Source organism: Pipra filicauda, unplaced genomic scaffold (assembly GCF_003945595.2).
Source record: "Pipra filicauda isolate LSUMZ 115617 unplaced genomic scaffold, ASM394559v2 scaffold65_size3143899_pilon, whole genome shotgun sequence".
NCBI lineage: Eukaryota > Metazoa > Chordata > Aves > Passeriformes > Pipridae > Pipra > Pipra filicauda.
The window spans coordinates 1405512-1427335 of NW_024104820.1; the positions used below are offsets into that span (position 1 = coordinate 1405512).

The following is a 21824-nucleotide window of genomic DNA, read 5'->3' on the forward strand; positions in this document are numbered from 1 at the left end:
CAGGTTTCTCATACTTGCTCTCCTCACTGTTGCCTTTCAGACTCTTTCATAAGGCAGACTCTAAAAACGAAAGGAGCAAACTCAGCTAAACACTAAGCATAGTCAAATGCACAGGCAAAAATCCATACAAGTTTTTTCCCACTCTTTTGTTTGGATTTGTTTTGTTCTTACTTTGAAAGGGAACAGTACACTAAAACAAACTCCCTTCACTAAAACAAACAAAGACCCACGCTTCCCATGGCTGAAACGATGTGACAGTCTCTTCTCCCAAGATGAAAAGAAGCAGGTGTCCAGCCAAGATGTTTTGAGAACTGGTTACAGCTGCACATGATGCAGGCCCTAAGTCTGCCCCACTGAACAGACTGGAGATGAAATTAAAGTGACAATGCTACCCTTGTGAGACACCTATTCACCAAAGAGCACTCACAAATAAGAAACCTCTCAAATTTAACAGAACAACTCAATTTTATTTTGACAACAAATATTTTGAGCAGCTGTGCCCAAGTCCTCTCCCCCTTACTGTGTGCCGTGTGTTTAAAGAGCTGGAAAGAATCACTCGTTTGGGAATACTGAAGCTCTTTACCACCTACACAAGAAAGTAAAAAAAAAAAATAAACAAATAAAAAGCCATGTGCCAATGCATTTACAGCAGTATAATATAAATCTGCATAAGACATCTTAATTTCTTGAACTTAAGCTGATTAACACTGTTCTTTGGGAACAACACATTAAATACAGAATACTTTCAAAGTGCAAAACTATCAGCAATATATTTACTACATTCAGACTAGCAAACATTATGCAGTATTTGGCAATGCAAAGACATGCAGTATTCTAAGGTACACCTTTAAAAATAATTTTAATCAAATCACTTCTGGTTTAACGGGCACCGAAGTTATTAAAAACAGACCCCCAAAAATCCCACACCAGGCCTTTTTAAAAAAAAGACCCAAAACAAATCACAGCAACAATGCTGTGAACAAATTGATATTATCAATAAAACTGTTGTAGAAAATGAAGTTATTAGGTGATCAAAATCATAGCAATTGTCAAGAATGTTTCAGTTTTTAAAGATATTCAAAGGTTTTAAGTGCTAAGAAATTAAAAAAAACCCTTCCATTATTCTGATATTTTAAGGCCTACAATCTGACCATTTCCTCCTAATCAAAGTTATATGTATTCCCTCAGGTGAGACTGGATTTAGAATCAAACTAGAGATTTACAAATGGTTTTAGCCAGAAGGCATTAAATACAAAATCCTTTTTTTTGAACAATCAAAAGGCTATATATTCAGATAGTGCTCTTTATAAGTATTCAGGGCTACATTTCGAATTACATAAAAATAAACTTGAAAATAAATTTAAATTGCAAACTGAAATTAAGTCACCAAAGAAGAAACATCATTCATACTTTTATTTTATTTTTTTCATTTATGATTTTCTTCCCTAAGAACAAAAAAAAAAAATCTTATTTTCGCACATTAGAACAGCTGAACATCAGAGCAAGCAGTTTTATATCAGATCTTAACCTTGCCTTGCATTCATCTGTTTTTATAAACTTTTCACTGATTTTCATTATTTTCTGAGTTTTTGACTTAATACTCAACAGTCTTTCTCCTAAATGTGACTTTTGTTAACCAGCAACAATATACAACTTCATTCAACCAATCACTGTTTCCACATGTATTCAAAGTCTTTTTAACATTTATAACAACATATTTGTTGATACTTTTAAAATTTCATTAAGTTTTGTTCAAGTAAAAATGCAAGCAAATTGAAATTTACAAAGTTTAAAATTTTATTAAAGAAAAATCCATGTGCTTGAATTATCAAAACAAGATTTAACAAAAACATTTTGTCATTAAAGGCCTACAGTCAATTCGCAAAATGGTTCTGGTAACCAGACTCCACGTGGCTTTTAGGCATGCAGAAGTATAGAACGGTACTTTTGGAAGGCCTGGCAAGCATTTATGCAGGTTAGGTACCTGACTGCTGCTGGGACTTCACTAGGAATTAGGTGTCCACTATTGGTTTCGGTTTGTTTTTTTTTTTAATCCTCATATGACTTTTTGGGCGTTTAGTGGTCAGGTTTTTTGATCCTTAATGTTCTCAATTAATTCCGTATCTTTACATTATCTTGATAGATCTAACTTCATTCTCTTCAAATTGAATTAAAAGTTGCTAGGTCCAATCCTTCACCACCTGTTTTTCAAATTTCAGGTGAAGGAATCTAACTCAAACACCGCCAAAAGTTCTCTCCTTGTGCAAATAAGACTAAAACCAAAAATTAAGGCAAAATAATTTCTCTGCAAAAAAGTCTGAAAACAAACGTGATAGTAGGTAAATAAATGTCAAGATTAGCTTCAGTCTGAAGTCTACAGACACAGCACCATGGTATTGTTTTGTTTATAAATCTGGCTTCCCTTTTGATTTTGCATTCATTTAGAAAACAGCATTCTCACTAAAAGGTGAGGAAGGCTCATGTATACAGAATTAAAAACTTTAACAATATACAGCAAGTCTACACGTAACACTGGCTGCTGTGATCCCAAATTTAATTATTGAGAGATTTATTTTTAAAAAGGTATTCAAGTTCTAAATGACTACTCTAGCACTTAATAACAAAATTTTTTATCCTCTGTACAGAGATGTATTTTCAAGTAAAAGAATCATCTCCTAGAACTACATATCAGAGAAACTGAGACTGAAACAGATTTTTTTTAAGGCAGAAGTTCCACTGTATACCAGGTTAAAAGCCACCACAATATTAACTATAGCTAACTCATTAAGGACTTAAAAATTCATATTCGTAACTATTAATTCCAGTGCTGGCTAGAATGCTACTGATGTTCTGGGAAGTCTAGCTGGAGATATGGTTATCCTTAGAGGTTAAAGAAAGTTATGGCAGAGTAAAGTTAACCTAATCACTACTTTTAATCATTAAATAAAATGTGCTCATTTATGTTAGTAAGTTATACAAACTATTTAGAAAGAGGAATTATGAAATACTGACAATGACAAAACAGATTTTAAAAGGCTACCATCAAAAAAGTTAGAATACATATTCAGAGGAATTTCAATGCCTAAAAACAGATTCACATATGTTCATCCACCGGAAGATTAGTGTATTAAAAAAAGTTAAGAAAATACTTTTGTGTTTCAGTTCAACTGCACTTGATTCAAGCACAGCTTAGGAGTTGGCTGATATAAATTAAACATGGTCACTGCCTCAGCAGCCAAAAGTACAGAAAAATGTACATGTTCACAGGATAAATAGAAGTCTCTTCTTTTGGAGGAATAAAAAAAAAAAGTAAAAAAGCTATCTCACTCCAATACGGGAGGTCATCCACTCCAAGCCTTGGCATAATCTGAAAGATAAGAGATGTTATTGGTACTAGTTCTATCCCAAAATCTTGAAAGTATTTTCTGGTTGACTTTATGTGTAAAAACATCTACTTAAAATAAATTAAATCAGCTGGAAATGGGATTGAAAGCTGAGCAGAGTAAGCAGTGTTTTAAGCTAATTCTATAGGCTTTAACCACAAGGAAAAGGTCATGCATACTATTTTATTGAAGTCTGGCAGCACTTCAATTTTTTTTCCTTGTAAACCTGAGAGACACTACTCCTAAATGCTAACTCATAAGCACCTGGAACCAAACAATTTTTTTCTTTTTCTACAGATTTCCCAAGAAAGACTGCCTACAGGAAAGCTAGACCTTTATATACTAACTAAAAGACAAAGGGTAGGTTAACCAGACTGAATTGTTTAACGAAAAGGCAGTGTATCAAGAATTCCAAAATCGCATTACAAAATTAAAAGTATGTTTATATTGAATAATAAGACTGCATGGGATCTAATCTGCTTACTAACTCAATCTCCATCTCCATTTAAAAGTCTTCCATTTTAGAACATCGGCTTTCCTTTGATTTTCTAGCGATCTAGTTACCTTGTTTGTGCCCCCTAAACTTTACCTTTGTAAAGTAAATCATGACTTAGCTATCCAAGAATGCTAACTTCATGAACACAGGGTTAATCTCTCTAGACTTCTGTCAGATCTTTCCAAGGAAGACTCAGCTCAGCAATCTAACTCTGGGATTTTTTTTTTATATATTGGTCTTACTATTGTCACAGTTTAAATTATTCTAAATATTCACTTTTTTTTACAATAAGAAAGAAGCAGCCTATGATGGCCTCTCTTTCTAAACTAAAGTTCATATTTATTAATTATTACTTTCTTTCAAATGTCAAGTTGGTTGAAGACCTTAGTACATAAACTGAGTATTTAAAAGTGACTTTAGCAAAATTGGTAGAAGGAAACCAGAATTAACTCTTAGAATGAAACAGACTCAATGAAAAAACCAGTTTGTCCTCAGTAATGCATCCCACCCTAAGGAAGTTAATGCCATCATTCACTCTTCAAGATATCTCCACTACATTAGAAAATACTTCATATTAGAAAGCTCTCACTTCCCAAATACTCAGTTGGATTCACTATTTTTGATGTCACAAGACTGCATTATTATAAAGGTTGTACAACACAGTTGAAAAAAAATCTCTAAATATTACACATTATAAGACTGCTTTAAAAATCAAGATGAAAAATTAACGCATTTTACACCTACAAGCAAGGCATTATTCAACTTGTTAAAAGGCATCCAAAATTGTTTTTTGATCTTCACAGACAAGAGATCTAAGGAAAGTTCAGCTTCCCATTTTAGTAATTGCTGGCATAAGGTATTCAAATTTCAAAATTAGCTACATTAGCCAGATATAAACAAAATGTTAAGTATTGATAACAATTTTGGCTTTTTATACCTTTTCATCTAAACTATGTTTCAATGCTTATCAAAAAACCCAATCAACCAAAAAAACCCCACCCCAACCCACCAACTTAGAAGCTTCCTACAGATTAGAATGTAAAGGAAGAAAATAGGAGCTTATTTCTTTAAATACACCAAGACATACAGAATAAAAGAGTAGGGCACTGAGAGTAGACAGTTATGCCAACAGCTACATATTTGGGTCAAAGAGTGTTGTCTGTTTTTTGTTTTGGAGTTTTTAACAATAAACTAAAAGACTTTCATACAAACATGGAGTTCGAGCTATGAAAAAACCCACAAAGTTAAAAAAAAAAAATGAAAAATTCAAAATACCCCTCTTAACTGTAAAGAGCAAAAAATATGTTCTTTCAGAAAATCCACACTGGCATCAAAAGGATTCTACATCAGTATTCTCATTTGCCACAAATTGCTGTACTAAGCAGTAAGCATTTACCCTTCTCCTGTCAAAGCACAACAGGATTGAATGTGCCACGGGTGATCCTTTATGGAGCTGAGGGTGAGGTATGTAGATATCTCGGCAGCTGTCATGCAGCCTTTCATGTCCTGCTTGTTTGCAAAGATGAGAACTGCAGCCTTCCGTAAATCCTAGAAATGATTTAGAGTACTCATAACAGTTATTATGAAAAACTAAAAGGCTATTGTGCTAATTTAATTTCTTAAAAGAACTGTATTCAAACTAATCTACAATTACACAGGAGTATGGAGTTTTAACCAACTTTCTGTAGTAAAAATTCATTACATTAAGACTGAAGAGACTAATTTATTCAGTTCTCCATCACAGAGGATCAAATTGAAATGTAATATGAGTACCATTTTGGTATCGGCAACATGTTCATATATAACTAATGAAAGTCTTGTTAAAATATATTTCATAATGCTCCAAACCACCCAGCCAGCAGAATTATTACTGGTAAATATTTCAAACTCTACAATAGATACTATTCAAAGGGAAAAGCCTGCTAGATATCATTCCCTTGAAATCCCTTTCAACGTCATTAAACAAGTTCTGCAGTGACTAAAACAGTAATAAATTAAGAAAGCTATCTGAATTCATGTAAGTTTAATCCTGGTGTTCCAAAAAGGGAGCTGTAACAATGCTGCAGCAGCTTTAGTAACTACTCAAAAGTTGCTTTGTTTCAGTGTGGAATTTAGGATTCCAAACAGCACTGAGGCAAGAACTGGGATGTATGGCTTTAGAGGTGCAGAAGGGTAAACAAATGCAATACTCAGGAGGCTGACAGTTGCAATTAAGTGTTCAATATGCTTCAATGTATATTAAATCTGGGACTATTTCTCCATCAAGAGGAAGAAAAACAACAACAAAGTTTTATGATCTAAAGCTGAAAATTCACTCCTACAAGTAGCCCAATCTAGGCCTACCAACTGTTTTCAAGAGATAGCAGATCACAATTTCATAAGAGTTTAAGACTGGAAACTAATAAACTACATGGGAAAACTTCACCACAAGAAGTCATCTTCCCACTTCTTTTGGTAGCGTATTTGTTCCTTACTACTAGACTCAAACTACTTTAATATAAAACCGTAAAGCAAAAACTCACTTATTCAAAACAAAGCAAGATTCTCAGAGAAATGAACAGAATTACTTGCACTGTACTAAATCCTTTTCTTTCAAAAACGAGGGAGAACATTTAGATTTAAAACAAACAACTTAGCTTGAGAGTGTTTAGCTAATCCAATGTACATGTTAGTTTAGAAAGTTTGAGGGAGTTGACCCAACGTTGAACAACTCAAACAAAAGTACAAACAAAACAATCCATAAGGAAAATGAACTGAAATTAATTTATCCATAGTATCATATATGTTCCTTAATTTTAAGGAACAGGATTAAGACAAACAAGAAAAAGTAAGGAATTCCATTTTTCTAAAATAAAAATTTAAAAAAAATGTTTCTTGAAGTTTTAACCATTTAACTGAAAGGAGACTGTGGTAGAGGACAATAATTCCTTTTTAAAGTAATATGAAGCATAAGATATTTTAAACTTCAACATCTGCAAAGATTGATCTGATTACAATCAAGCAAGCCTTAATAGAGAGTGCTTCACAATAATTTTTCTGCTTATTTATAGTTTATGTGGTTGTAAAATGTGACTAACATGCATGCACATTTATTCTCAGATTTTTTTTGTGACAGTATAATTTTTGTTAGCATAGGAAGCATGTAATGTTATTTGACTGTTCTCATCAAAACTATTATCCCAACTCCCCACCATACCTCATGAGCCAGCATTCTATAAAGTTCTTCTTTTGTAATAGAAAGTCGCTCTCTATCAATGCTGTCAACAACCAGAATGATGAACTAGGAAAAAAACCCAACAGTAAAGTACGTAAGTAAAAAGTATAAATTACAGAAAGCACATTTTCAAGAGATCACTAACTGCAAGTCTTCCTCTAGAAGAGACATACACTTGCAGGACACTAGAAAAGTTTTATTGTTAGTCTTTTGCTAGAGTTGTGGGAATCATACATGAAGATTATAGCTAAAAAAAATAATCTAACGCATGCTTGCACATTTCAGCACTATTATTAAGATCTGCCTATATGTACTACGGCTAAATCTCCTTTCAGGCTATATATCATACTCAAAATAGCTATGTTACTACCAAAAAGCACCTACAGATAGTGGATTACATTTAAAATGTGGATGACAAATGTGCTACAGATGTCATCAATGAAAACAGCTGCTACTGTCCACTACTACTTGCATACTCAGGAAATTATAAATCTGAAATTGAAATTATGTACTTTTAAAGAAGCATATTTTACTTTACGGTTCAGCATCATTTTACTCACAAGGTTTAAGAAAGATTATTTCAAAGCAGTACATCAGATGTCACAAAGCTATGTATCTGTAGGGCTTAGCACTATGTTGCTGCAAACTTCATTTTACCAAGGACCTGTGCAGTTGGCCTCTCACAACTTTGCACCCTTCCATCTTTTGGTGAAGCCCTTCCAGGCTTTGGGAGACGGCTGCAGCAGTGATTTTACCCTTACTATTCCCGTTAGGCACATTATTCTTATGGCCTTGCACTTGTGGACTCTGGGACACTGCTAGGTCTGGTAGATCAGGCCTCCCATAGAAAGCAATTGTCACTGGTATGAAAATGACTGTCTACTACCCACTCTTTCTGCTCCTTGTTTTGTACCTTCTATTTTATAGCCTTGCACTAGAGAGGAAAAAGACACAGCATTATGCAGTAGGTAACACTCAAGCAAATTCTCCTAAGCATCACACAACAGTATTTGCACACAAAGCATAACAACTGATCAACACTTCAATACTTGCCCTGCCCAGTGTGCTCCAAGCAGTGCTAACAGCATCATGGGGGGGACAATGAGTAGGGAGACCAAGCACATTCTGATGAAAATTATGCAGATACTATAATAACAATAAAATAAATTACAGGGAACATATGCTACACTGGAGAGGAAACCAGGAAGATTACATTCATCTGACAGATTCCATTACTTCTATGCCCAGATGACAGTACTTCTCAACCCCTTTTCTGCTTCACTGTAACTCTCTTTGTTCACCCGCAAACCCAATAACTTAACCATGGGAGCTCCCTCCCCTTTCCTGTCCTCCCAGATTGTTATCTTTAAGTCTGTCTTAACATCCTCTCTGTAAGAATATGATCTAACACTTAAAACAGAAGTGCAGAACTAGCCATATTAAGTTGAAACTAATTGGGACAGGTATGCACTAAAATGCTTATTTGTGGGACTTTTACATTACTCCAAAGATTTTGTGTAGATTGCTCCAACTTGCACACAAGGAAAGAGAGAAAAGAGAGACAGTAACAGAAAAGGAGAATTAGAAATCACTGCTATAATTCTCCAACATATGCTCCAAATCTCTTTGCCTCAGAAAATTAAAGAGATTCATTAGCCATTGAGAATGACCACAGAGAATGAAAAACTAAGTCAATTTAATGCTGCTGTGACTTTGAGATGCCTAGCAGATGAGGAGGAACAGTAAAGGAATTATTCATATCAGGGAGGCTAGGATTGGCATACTAAACAGATCTCTTTTCTTCCTCAACTGTTTCCAGCGGACAAAGCTTCTAAGTAAAAGGGAAGTTCTTCTTTCCAAGTACTAAAAGGCACTGGATTTCAAACACTTACTAGCCAGAGTATGATGAAGAACATCACAAAAGTATCAGAAAAAGAACTAATATATGCATCTCTCCAAATTCCAAAATCAAAGGTACTCAAGGGACAAAAGCCAAGAACTTACTGCTCTGTAGCAGATAGTGCAAGCAGAAGTGTCTTCAGCCTCATGTGTGTCTTAGATGTAGCTATACTTTTCCAGAAAAAATTAAAAATTACTTTAAAACACTAGAGATGAAGGTTGAGATGTCATCACCAGGCTTTCAGTAGACCTAGGATGGTTGCTAATCTCATCTCTCTCCAAGAGAAGCATAGGACAGAAAAATCTCATTTTACAGGAGGATGGAATACTTACATAATGAGCAGTATCTACAAGAGATTTCTGCTTTTAGTAGAAATTGTAAGTAATTAAGCCTAAAATAGTTTACATCACTGTAGATGTCTCAAAATGAGTCCTCAGAGATTATATGTGCATTTTGTATTGATAACCTTTTGGCAGCAAAAAGGCTGGCATAAAAAACAAACCCCCAAAAGACAACTGACACTGAATTCCAACCTTTCCAGCAACGGCAGCTTTGCCAGTACCTCATGAGTATTGCAAAGCTAGACTTTCCTTTACCCTTGGATAAAAGCCACAAGCTGGTGAGCTTTTTAAATACCGTTGCCTAGGGAAAGTTTCATTCTTCATCCTTAATTATCATTATCTCAAAAACATTTCAGACTAGATGTACAGAAGTCAGGTTGACCACTGCAAATCCTCCCTAAATTTGCAAATTACAATGCAAAATTTTCATTTTAATCTACTTAAAGAAACCATGCAAGAAATCTGATCTGAAATGTACATTGATATCATTTATTGTCTAGGAAAAAAGTCTAACTTCATAGTTTATATCATAGATCAAACAACAGTACTGTAAAGTAAACAGGAAAAATACTTCAAATATTACCAGAGAATTGGCTGCATACCAGAGATACCTCACACTTTTTGGGTTTGTTTTTGCTCAATAAGATTTAAAAACAATACAGCTGCAATCTTTATAAAAATGTACCAATATTCCTAATAAATAAATATAATTTCTAACAAACTTGCAAAGCAGCTTCTCATACCTCTGTGTTTGAATAATAGGTATTCCACGATGACCGTAATGATTCTTGTCCTCCAATATCCCACATTAAGAAATGAGTGTTTTTCACCACTATTTCTTCTACATTGCTTCCTATGGTTGGAGAAGTATGAACCACCTCATTCATTAAACTAAAGGAAACAATATCACACAAAGGACCAATCAAAAAAATCCACAAGGCTTGTTACAGCTCAGTTATAATAAATTTGTTGTAGAAAAAGTAAATATGTGTAACTGATAAAAAAAATAATAAAAACCAGGCATATTTTAAAAAAGCTATACATTTGAAATTTATGGAATGCAGTGACTGTAGACATGCTTAAAGACATCAGCAATGAAAAATAAGCACATAAAAGGCATAACAAATGGATAAGCATCTGCATTTTAGGAGGACTCTCTTTTTAAAGGACATTAACAGATACTTAAAAAGCACTTGTCTTAAAGTAGAAGCTGCTATTCTAAAGATCCCAAATATGGGAATGTTGAACTGTGCAAAATACAAATCAAAAGATAATTTTATCAGAGCACTCTACTTAGTAACTCAATATTACAACCAATCCCAAAGGACTGTTTGGTTACATAGCCGAAAATTCCTCAGTTCTACCTTTAAACTTTCTCAAAAATGCTTAGGGAAAAAAAAGTATTTTTGGAAAACATACTCTGCTGCTTTTGTATCCAAATATACGGACAGTAATTTAGCTCCATCCTCCCTCTTTTCTACAATTACAATAGTAATTATGGTCCTGCTGACATTCTTGAATTTATCATGGATATTCTTGTAATGCTGGCAAGATTTGGGTGCAATGATGCCATTGAAAATGCCTAAGGTAGAACCTGGGCAAGATGAAATACTATTTTTAGGAATTCTCCATCACAAATTTTAGACACAGGAACAGGGAAACATTTGGAAATATTTATGGATTTTTGCAGAGTGGCTAGAATTTCCAATTAATTTAAAAACATGCTCTTCTCTGCAGTTACTGGCAATAGGATTATTTCTACGCTTACAAATTCAGATAGGCTTTGATGGCAAAAAAATTGCAGTTCACTTTGTGCTTATATGTACAATTTTGTTATTCAATTTACAGTTCAGTTTTAAAGCATGGCAATTGCTTCTCTTATCCTTTAAATATTTACTCTGTTTAGAACAACTAATACTGTTAACGTACAAACTGTGATCTGGAAACCTAGAGATTCTGCCAGGTTACAAAGCTGAATTTTCAATGATTAAACAGTGACAAATACTAAAATGCAAACAGGAAAACAAAGTAGTTCATGTACTTACAACTGGTAAAGAATAGTAGTCTTTCCAGCATTATCAAGTCCCACTATGATTACTTTGTGCTCTGGATATACAAAAAAAAAAAGAAGACAAAAATAAATTACTGGAAACAGCAACAGTTATAATTCTGGTAAATCACTTTTCCTTACTGAAGAAAGCAACAGCTTGTTTGCCTTATTTCAATAGCTTACATAGAATAGTGGCAGCTTCAAGACAAAAAAAAAAAGCCGAACAAAACTACAAAGCCTCATCTTCTCTTGAGACTACAATCTTGGGAAAAGTCAGCACTGGAGATCTTCAGAAAGGAATAGTTACTTCATCAAAAAAATCTAGTTTTAGAAAGAAAAGTACAATGAAAAAATGTAACTCGTAGCAGCGTATCATCTTAAGAACATCACCAAACATCCAAAGACTGCAAAAACATTAGCCTAATGGTCAAGGTTCAATAAAAGCCACTTGTTAAGGGACCACCATTATCCATATAATAGAATCTAAGAGGAATCTGCATTTCGAATAGACTGCAAATTCCAACTTTTCAACTTCTAAATTGAAAGTCACAGAATGACAGAATGGTCACAGAATGACAGAAGGCCTAAAGACACCTCTGAAGGTCACCTAGTTCAACCCTCTATCTCAACCAGGGCCACCTGGAGCCAACAGCCTAGGATCATGGCCAGATGGGTTTTGAATGTATCCAAGAATGGCAACTCCACAGTGCCCCTGGACAACCTGTGCCACTGCTCAGAGTTTCCTGATGTAAAGAGAGAACCTCCTGTGTTTCAGGTGCTCTGTTGCCTGATCCTGTCACTAGGCACCACTGAGACAATCTGGCTCTGTCCCTTTTGCATCTCTTTTCTCATATGTGAGATGTTCCAATTCCTTAATCATCCCTGTGGCCCACCACTGGACTCTCTCCTGTATGTCCATTTCTCTCTTGCAGTAAAGAGCCCAGAACTGGACACAGTGCTCCAGGTGAGGCCTCACCAGTGCTGAGTAGAAAGAAAAGATCATCTCCCTCAAAAAAAAAAAAAATAAAAAAAAATAAAAATTATTATTAAAAATAAAATCACTTTTTCCTGCATCAGACAAACCCAGACCCTCTCTGCTGCAAAGTCCAGCTTATAGAATAGTGATCTTTCAACTGCCGCAATGTCAATTTTTCCAGGCACGGGGAAACAAAACAGAAAACAAACAAACAAAAAAACCCTTCAGAATTTATATGCTTCTCTGTAAATAATCCTTCTAAGAATTTCAAATCCAGCAGCACAGTCTATTAGAATAGTGGTTCTTCTGCTACATGTGTGAAGTTAAAGGGTACCAATCCACTTACTGACAAAAAGGCAAGTCACTTGAGACCGGAAAATTTGCAAATAGATACTAGAAGTAAAACGTATTTACAAAGTCTGTGAACAAGCTCACTTTTGAAGGGATAATATTTACAATGTTAGGGCACTTACTCTAAAGCAAAACATGGTTCACAGCTTAAAGATTTCCTGTAAAATACTGCACTTGATTTGCAAGACTTATAATAAGTTGGTAGAAAATCAGAAGATCTATCATAAATGTCAAATTGGTAGGGCTTTGCCCACAAGTGGGTGGTTTATGGCAGTATTAAAGTGCTTGTTTTCTGGGTTTTGTTTTGGTCTTAAATCTATTGACATGTAATTACCTATATCTTTTCATACTGAAAGTGACTGTAATGAAAGATTCCAGTTTGGGAATTTTAGAAGTTTTGCTAGGCAATACCATCATAGCAAATGCTGAAATGTATTTCCTTGTGCCAGTTCCCCTACTACTGCATCCTGTCAACACATTCTGAGGAAAGAATTTTTCCTGGCCTTAAATCCAATAGTACTTCTAGCACCATAAGCAGCAGCGCCAGTAATTAGTAACATTTCCCAATACAGAAATACTACGAAATCCTCTCTGCTTTCAATGCTGATAAACCATCCCTCATAGTTTGACTGTCCATCTCTTATTCAAATTCAGTCAAAGAGCTCTCAAAGTTCAAACACAGAAATACTCTTTGGTTGTTTTCAAACCAGACATGTTGTCAACCATTGCCTGGAAGAAAATGACCCTACTTAAGCAACATTCGTTTTGAAAACGAATTCCAGTCAGGCATTACATTGCTCTTTCTCACCTTTCACTATAATACAATGCTTAGGTGTGAATTACTGGAGTGCTGGATGAAACAATATCACCCTACTTAAAGTAATAAAAAAGATCTCCATTGAGATGACTGTTTTTGAAGTGTGAATGGTTTGACATTATTTGGAAAAAAAGGCACAGCTTATCTGTGTTACCCCATAGTCAAATGGTATTTCACACAGTAACTGAATAACCACAATATTCAGACAAGAAATAGTCACACAAGTGTTAATTAATGGTGATCTGGAGATGAACATAATAAGGTGAACGCATTGGTATCTCACACAAATAGCAGTTTCCACCTTTTATTAATGGCAGTTGCTATTTAATATAGTAATGGCAAACTCTAGATATATATTCTAGATTATTATTCTATGTTTCAATTCTATATTTCCATTCTATAGTTCTAGATATAGAACTATAGTAATAGAAAACTCTTCACTTACAAACGCATTCAAAAGTTGAAGTTCTGTCTAGTTTGGTTAAAATACAGAACATTAACACACAGATGTGCATTAGAGGAAAAACACGTGAACTTAAAAACTGCCAAACCAAGAGAGAACAGAATTTTAGCAAGACAAATACTTGTTTACAAGAGCAACTAGTAGAAGACAGATGCCACATTTAGGAGAAAGGACAGTTATGGGGTAAACCATAGGCAGTGTTTATTGGTGTTCTGTACTTACAGACTAACCCAAGTTTCTCCCTTTCACTGGCTGGTATTCAAACTCATTTTGGGTTGTATTCATGAATATCTTCCCAGTCCACCATGTTCTTGGCAAAGGAAGAAGAAAATCCATAACAAAGTTGACAGAGCAGAAGACAAGAGTCAGGTAGGAAGGGGGAGGAAGTATAAAAAGTAGGCATATGTGGGGGGGGGGGAAAGACAGTATTAGACTACTCTTTAAAAGAATGCAAAGACTTCTGTTATATCAACCATTCTTAGCTCACTGTTAAAAAAATAAAGTAGTATTGTTAAAAAGATTTCTGGCAGTCTAGTATTACAAAACCGCAGGACAGTGAAAATGATCTTCTTGAAGAGGTTACAAGAAAGACATAATATGTTCTTTTTTTCACTTACTCATATATATTTCTCTGTGGTAAAAGGGCCCAAAACTGAAGATTCAGTTCTCACAACTTTGCCCTTCCCTCTTTTTTCAAAAGTTAAATTAAAAAAAAAAAAATAATTTCTAAATACAATAATGAAGAGGCTCTTCCAACACACTTAAAAGAAGAAATGGGTACCAGAAAGGTTCAGACAAAACACACACATCTACTTTCGAATAGTAAGGATCTTGGAAGCTTCAAAGTTGAAGACAGGATGCAGATAGAAGTCTGCTGAAGAGGAGGCAGGAGGAATAGCATATTTCTAAATGTCAATGGGGTTTCAATACAAATACTCAGTTTGGATACTAAAAGCTACCTGAGAGTCTTCTTTAAAGCACAAAAAAACCTGCTTAAATACATCTTGTATCTCCAGACTTGATTACAAGAAGGCAGAGAAACTGTCAATAGTATTTAGTAGTCATTTGAACCAAAATCTATTTGGTTTTGCAGATAATGGTCTCTTCCAACCTGACTGTTCAGTCTGGGAACTGTCAGCAAGCCTAAGTGACGTGAACTGTGGAGTTCCAGAAGTTCCTTGAATTAGAGCTTACCATTAGTTTTCTTAAAGCAATTTTTACAACTGTAGCAATTATTCTGAGCACCCTGAAGACTTTGAACAACCACCATTTTAAAATAATTAAAAACCAGATTTGTGAGCTTCTTAATGAACTTACTATACACACACAAAAAACCCCAAGGTATTGACAACTGTCAGTTACCTTTATCAGCGTTGTTGACATTCACTTCTGGTCTTTTCCTTATAGTTTCATTAAGAGCAATCTTGATAGCATTGATAGAATACGTCACCCAAGTTTTACTCAATCATGTAACACAGCAGTAACTTAAGCTGCTCCACCATTTATTCATATTACTACATGTTGGTTAGAAGACTGTGCCATTTCAGTACTGCACCATAGCTTCAGCAGGTCATTTTTGAAATCTGATTTTTTCTTCAAACTTCCATAAGTAAGTTATTTTTATAGTAAGTATAAGTAAGTTCAATCTTAAGTCACTTAGTAATTAGCCTTAAATGACTGCGGGGCACGAAATTTTAAACAAAAGCAACACTTGAGGCAATGTTTTTTGTCAATTTCAAAAATAAGGAAAAAGAATCAGGAAGCCATTAGAAAGTCACCTAGAAAAGAGACAAAAGTCTATTTTAAGCCCAATTGCTTCTCTTATGAGTAAAAGTACCTCTATTTCAATTCACATCATTCAATTACTACTTGATTATGACACAATATATATGGAGAGCTGAAAGACACAGAAATGCTTATATTCTTCCCTCCTTCAGGCCTAACCTCTGCACTGAAAAGGCCCAGAAACCAGAAAACAAGATTAAATCATCATGGCTAGGCTTTGCGAACGAAGATTTGGGAAGGGCTCTACCCACGTTTGTTACAAGCGCGTTGGTGGTTAAAAAGGCCAATACGAGACAGGCACGTCCAGTTGCAAAAGGCACAGCAGAAAGACTCCTTAGGTGGTAGATTCTGCAAGACAACATTCTTTCTGCGTTGTCTTTTCTCCTCAAGGGTGATCCTGCGTGTTTTCTCAAAAGCATCAGCAGCGTTATAGATGCTGTGTCTCCAGACCTCCCGATTGGAGGTCAGAGTAGACCAGTTATGTTGATCAGTATGGCCAAGGCTGAGATGTTGTTCCAGGGAGTCCTTGTATCTCCTCTTTGGGGCTCCTCTCATGCGGCAGCCAGTGGTAAGTTCACCATAAAGCAAGATCTTAGGGAGGCTGTGGTCCTTCATCCTGGAGACGTGTCCTGCCCAGTGAAGCTGTGTTCTCAGTAACATGGCCTCAATACTTGTGACTGTTGCTTGTTCTAGAACAGATGTATTGGTCACATAATCTGACCAGTGGAAGTTTAGGATTGTACGGAGACAGCGTTGATGGAAGCGTTCTAGGAGTCGCAGGTGGTGGCAGTAGATGACCCATGATTCAGATCCGTATAAGAGAGTAGACAGCTCTATGGCTCTGTAAATACTGATCTTGGTACTTTTCTTCAAGTGTTTATTTTGCCAAACTCCTTTATGAAGCTTTCCGAAGGCACTATATGCCTTTGCTAACTTGTTGTCTATCTCTCCGTCAATCTTACCATCCGAGGAGATGAAGCTACCTAGGAAATTTAACTGCTGGACTGATTTGGGCTCTGATTTGCCAATGGTGATATGGGGATGATGGAAGATGTCCTGAGGCGCTGGTTGATACAGAACTTCTGTCTTCTTCAAGCTGACTTCCAGCCCAAAGAGCTCAGCACCATCTGCAAAGCAGGATGTTAAACGCTGCAGAGCTGCTTCTGTGTGTGCGACAAGGGCGGCGTCATCAGCATAAAGCAGCTCCCGGACAAGATGATTTAAGGTCTTGGTGTGGGCCTTCAATCGCCTTAGGTTGAAAAGGCTTCCATCAGTACGGTATCAAATGTAGATACCGTCCTGATCATCGAGGTCTGCCGTGGCCCTTTGGAGCATCATGCTGAAAAAGACTGTGAATAGGGTTGGAGCGAGAACGCAGCCTTGTTTCACACCATTCTTTATTAGAAAGGGCTCAGAAAGTGCATTGCCATAACTGACTTGGCCGTGTTGATCCAGAAAACAAGATTAAATAAGGCCCTGGAATACCACCACCACCACTCAAACAAAACCAGCCACTGCTTAAAGACTATTGACAAACTCAAACCGGAAATGAACCCTTCCAAATGTATCAGAGCCAAATAGATATTCCTTGACAGACTGTACTCAGACTGTTAACCTTCCTCTCTTTCATTAGTCATTGACTCATGGATCAGCACAGGCAACACCCAGTTTCCTTAAACTGCTTTGCAATGCAGCTTTTCTTATTTCATAATCTCACATACCAGATTTGGAGAGTAGATTGTGCACTAGCCACATAACATTACTTTAACTGTTGCATTTTCTTACAAGCCAGCTTGGGTTTGGCAAAATGGGGTAACCATAATCAAAATGGGCTGAACCAACTGGAACAACTTCTGTTGCATGTACAGTGACTTGAACAGACAGATTCAACTCCCTTGTAGGAAATACTCAGATGCTACCCAAGACAGAGGGCTAAAACAGCTGAATACAAGTAATAAGAAATGCTGCAGGAATAGTTCAATAGATACGCTAGTCAACAGACACTTAGCAACAGAATGTCTTTACACACAAATTAGGTCCAGTCTCTTGACCTTCCTTGTAGTATCTTATCCTTACCACTGGAAACGCAGGTAGGAGAATCAAATTGCAAAAGTTGTAAAGAACATGTGTAAATTAATAAGACAACATTTATAGCTTTAGTAGGATCTAAAGGTATCTCCATTACAAGGTTTTCCTGCCAGGCAGAAGTCACTATGAATGAACTCAACTTTATCCATACCATATGGTTATTGCGACAGGACTGAACCCCAAAGTACAAAATGAAATGTTAGTTATCTTAAGATGTGCATTTTTCTGAAAGCTACACATATATCTTCTTCCTGCAAGTTAACAGCATTAATTCACTGGGAAATATTTCTTTAAAGTTGTCCAGACATTACTGATCAAGTACCTTTCAAATTGGGCATCTTCAGCTTGGCTATTAGTCACATTTATGTAAAGCAAAACTGCAGTGCATAATTAATAATACTCAAATGAATTGCCAATGATGCCCTGTTCTGTATTTTCGAGCACTAAGGTACACCTCCTCCCCCATGCTCTATTTGATGGAACACAGACAGCACTTTTCAAATCTTTGCTTTGTTTAACCTTTCATTTTGCCAGTATCAAGTGCCCCAAACTATCAGCACAACTCACACTAACCACAACAAACTGAAAGTATCCTCCTCCCACACTGAAGTCTATTTGCATCTTTGGAATACTGCCTCTATACAGTCAAAATCAATGTGTAAGGTACTGTGCTGGTCTGCTCAACAAACAGCTTCATGGGACAGCCTATGAATTCCCCAAGGAATTGTCTAGATTTGATGTAACTAGAAGAGTAACCAAAACCAACTCATAAATTACTATCCTTTATTATTAGTAATGATATTATTTAGAGAAAAATAGTTGTGCAAATAGAGCATAATTTCCCATTAGATGGGTCGAAACTTTCCATTTGAAGCAAACTTTCTAGAATAGAAGTTCAATTTTGGCCATGAAAAGAAACTAATTTTCTTTTCTGTGGTCACCACAAGAGGAAAAAAACCAAATCAAAGCAACAAAAACCAAACCAACAATAACTCCAGCAACAAAACAAGATCAGAACATACCCCAGAAACTTCTTATTGGGATAAACACCAAAGAGTAAATATTTCATGATATCATCTCATCTATCTTAACTGTGAGACAAATTTTCATTAACATTTTAAATATATGAATGCATTGGGTATGCATGGTGAGGTTTTGAAAGCGGGGAGAGCTACAAGGGTGTTTTCTGTGAGAAGCTGCTAGAAGCTTTTCCTATGTCTATGGAGCCAATGCCAGCTGGCTCCAAGGTCAAGCCCACCAGCAACAGGAGTAATGCCTCTAGGATAACATATTTAAGATGGGGAAAAGTTATTGCACTGATGCAACAGTGGCAAGAGAAGAGAGGAGCGAAAACATGTCAGAGAAACAACTCTGCAGACACTACGGTCAGTGCAGAAGGAGGGGGAGGAGGTGCTAGAGGTGCCAGAGCAGGTATCTCCCTGCAGCCTGCAGGGAAGACCACGATGAGGCAGCTGTGCCCCTGCAGCCCATGGAGGTCCATAAGGGAGCAGATACCCACCCGCAGGATGTGGAGGACCCCATGCCAGAGCAGGTGGATGCTCAAAGATGGTTGTGACCCCATGGGATGCCCATGTTGAAGCAGTCTCCTTGCAAGACCTGTGGACCCATAGAGAGAGAAGCCTATTTTGGAATAGGTTTGCTGGCAGTACTTGTGACCTCATGGGGGATCCACGCTGAAACAGCCTGTTCCTGAAGGACTGCACCTTGTGGAAGGCACCCATGCTGGAGCAGCTAGTGAAGAATTGGAGACCATGGGAAGAACACACTTCGGAGAAGCCTGTGGAAGACTGTCTTCCATGGGGGAGACCCCCCACCAGAGCAGGGGAAGGAGTCTTCCTCTTGAGGAGGAAGGAGTGGCAGAGACAATATGCGATGAACTGACCACAGCCCCCATTCCTCATTCCCCTGAACTGCTGCAGGGAGGAGGTAGAGAGAACCGGAAATTAAGTTAATCCTGGGAAAAAAACGGAGGGACGGGGGAAGGAGTTCAGAAATTCTGGTTTTATTTCTTATTACCCTGTACTGATTTGATTATGAACTAAATTAATTTCACAAGTTGAGTCTGTTTTGTCCATGACGGTGACTGGTGAGTGATCTCTCCCTGTCCTTATCTCGACCCAAGAGACTTTTTTTATATTTTCTCTCCCCTGCCCAGCTGAGGAAGGGAGCAATAAAATAGTTTTGGCAGGCATCTGGTATCCAGTCACCATAATGAAGAATAACTTTTCTTGCAGGAAATAATATACAATAACAGAGACAATGTGTTTTCCTGAAGATAAATACTGACATCATAAGGTACCACACAGGACAACACTAAAAGCCCCCAGTTATCGCCTGATCAGTTCTTTGCTTACAGATCTCTCTGGAGTCTTTAGAGTTCTTCACAGAGGGAAAGGATTTGCAGATTGCACTATCTGATGAAAACCAAAACAGTACTCAGTATTTTTCTGGAGAATTGGGGAAACCTTACCAAATAGGTTTGAGAGTTCAGAAAAATAAGAAATCAACAACAGCAACAAATTTAGAAGACTGTTAGATGACTTCAGGAATGATGTGGTAGGATAGTAAAGATAAATGATCTGGGACTGGGATCCCTCCCAATCTCATCCCATGAAAGACAGTTTGATACACAGATGTCAATGTGTACACACACTGAGGTTTTGCTCTGTTATTTACAAAATTAGGACGGGTTATGTGCAAACACAGTAGCAAGACTATTAAAGGGATACCAGGTGTATATGCCTCCAAAAACTTGCAACAGAGCACTGAACAAAAAAGTTTATCTGCATTCTTAGTAACTTTAAAATGGAAATGAAGCGTGCATGTGGAAACTTGATGAGAAAACAATTAACATCAGTTTGCCTTCTCCAAGCTCAGGCCCTCAAGGAAAAACAATACAAGCAATAAATTCCTCGACTCTTTATTTTCTAACCAAAGAAGGCTAGGTAAACAAAATTCATTAAAACAAATAAATTAACAGATAAACTATAATTTTCTATTTTATGATAACCACCTGAGTAAAGGTGGTGGCAGCCACAAGTTCTGAGCTCTGGACTACAGCATGAGTCACAACTGCGGGCCTGAGCTAGAGAGGAGAGAATGTAAAGCAATCCTATCCCCTTATGACCTTTTTGTTTTTGGCTGGAGAAGTGATTTTCTTGGGACACTAACTGTATTTAACCAGCATCTTTGCCAAAACACAAACAAATCTTCACCTCGAAGGCCCCAACACGTTTAGCGGGTTTTTTTTCCCGTTTAAACTAAAGACCAAAATAACATGACTTTAATAGGAGACCTCGACTCAAAAAACTAAGGTCTGCAAACAAACACGACCGTCATCGTCCATCAAAGCTTCAGCCACGATCGCGGTGGCAAAACCCGGTCCGAGAGGCAGAGACGTGTCCGCCGTGCGATCCCGGGAGCGCAGCGCCCGAAGGGCCGCCCGGGGCACACGGGGCGTTTAACGCGGCCAGGGAGGAGGGGGCGAGGAGGGACCACCTCGGGAACTGAGACAAAGCGACCCCGAGCATGAGGCGCCGCGGCACCAGCGCTCCCGGCACTGCACAAAGGAAAGACCAACTTTAGGCTGGGCGGGCCCCTCAGGGGAGACTCGGCGAGCGGAGCCGGCCCCGAGACCCCCCCGGCTGCTCGCGGCCCCCGCAGCTCCGCGGGCTCCGCTCGCCGTCCCGCAGCCGTCCCGGGCCCGCGCGCCCACCTTGGCTACCGAAGAGGCTCCACAGCTTGGCGAAGATCAGGCCCATGCCTGGCCCCGGCTTCCCACCGAGCCTCCTGGACACCCCGGGCTCAGCCAGGCGGCGGCGGTAGCGGTGGCAGCAACACCAGCTCCCCCGGACACCTCCGGCAGCGGCCCCGGAGCAGCGGGAGTGGGCGGGCGGCGGGAGGGGCGGGCACGCGGCACGGTACGGCACCGCCCCGCCC

At 37.7% G+C, this 21824-nt stretch overlaps 1 protein-coding gene across 4 annotated transcripts; it reads right to left on the bottom strand.

Annotated features, from left to right (window-relative positions):
* Window positions 1-446: 446 nt before the first annotated feature.
* ARL5B (ADP ribosylation factor like GTPase 5B) lies at window positions 447-21807 on the bottom strand. 4 transcript variants are annotated; one of them, XM_039388503.1, is made up of 8 exons: window positions 21601-21806; window positions 14214-14301; window positions 11380-11440; window positions 10078-10225; window positions 7076-7159; window positions 5276-5427; window positions 3328-3367; window positions 447-586 (listed from the first exon to the last, which is right to left on the bottom strand). In XM_039388503.1, exons 4-8 carry the CDS (start codon window positions 10219-10221, stop codon window positions 467-469), a joined length of 540 nt encoding a protein of 179 aa, XP_039244437.1. In that variant the 5' UTR covers window positions 10222-10225; window positions 11380-11440; window positions 14214-14301; window positions 21601-21806; the 3' UTR covers window positions 447-466. The 4 variants fall into 4 exon arrangements, with proteins under 4 accessions (XP_039244437.1, XP_027576359.2, XP_027576357.2 ...); XM_027720558.2 differs by lacking the exon at window positions 14214-14301 and having other exon boundaries at window positions 21601-21807; XM_027720556.2 differs by lacking the exons at window positions 14214-14301; window positions 21601-21806 and adding an exon at window positions 19384-21553.
* Window positions 21808-21824: the final 17 nt, after the last annotated feature.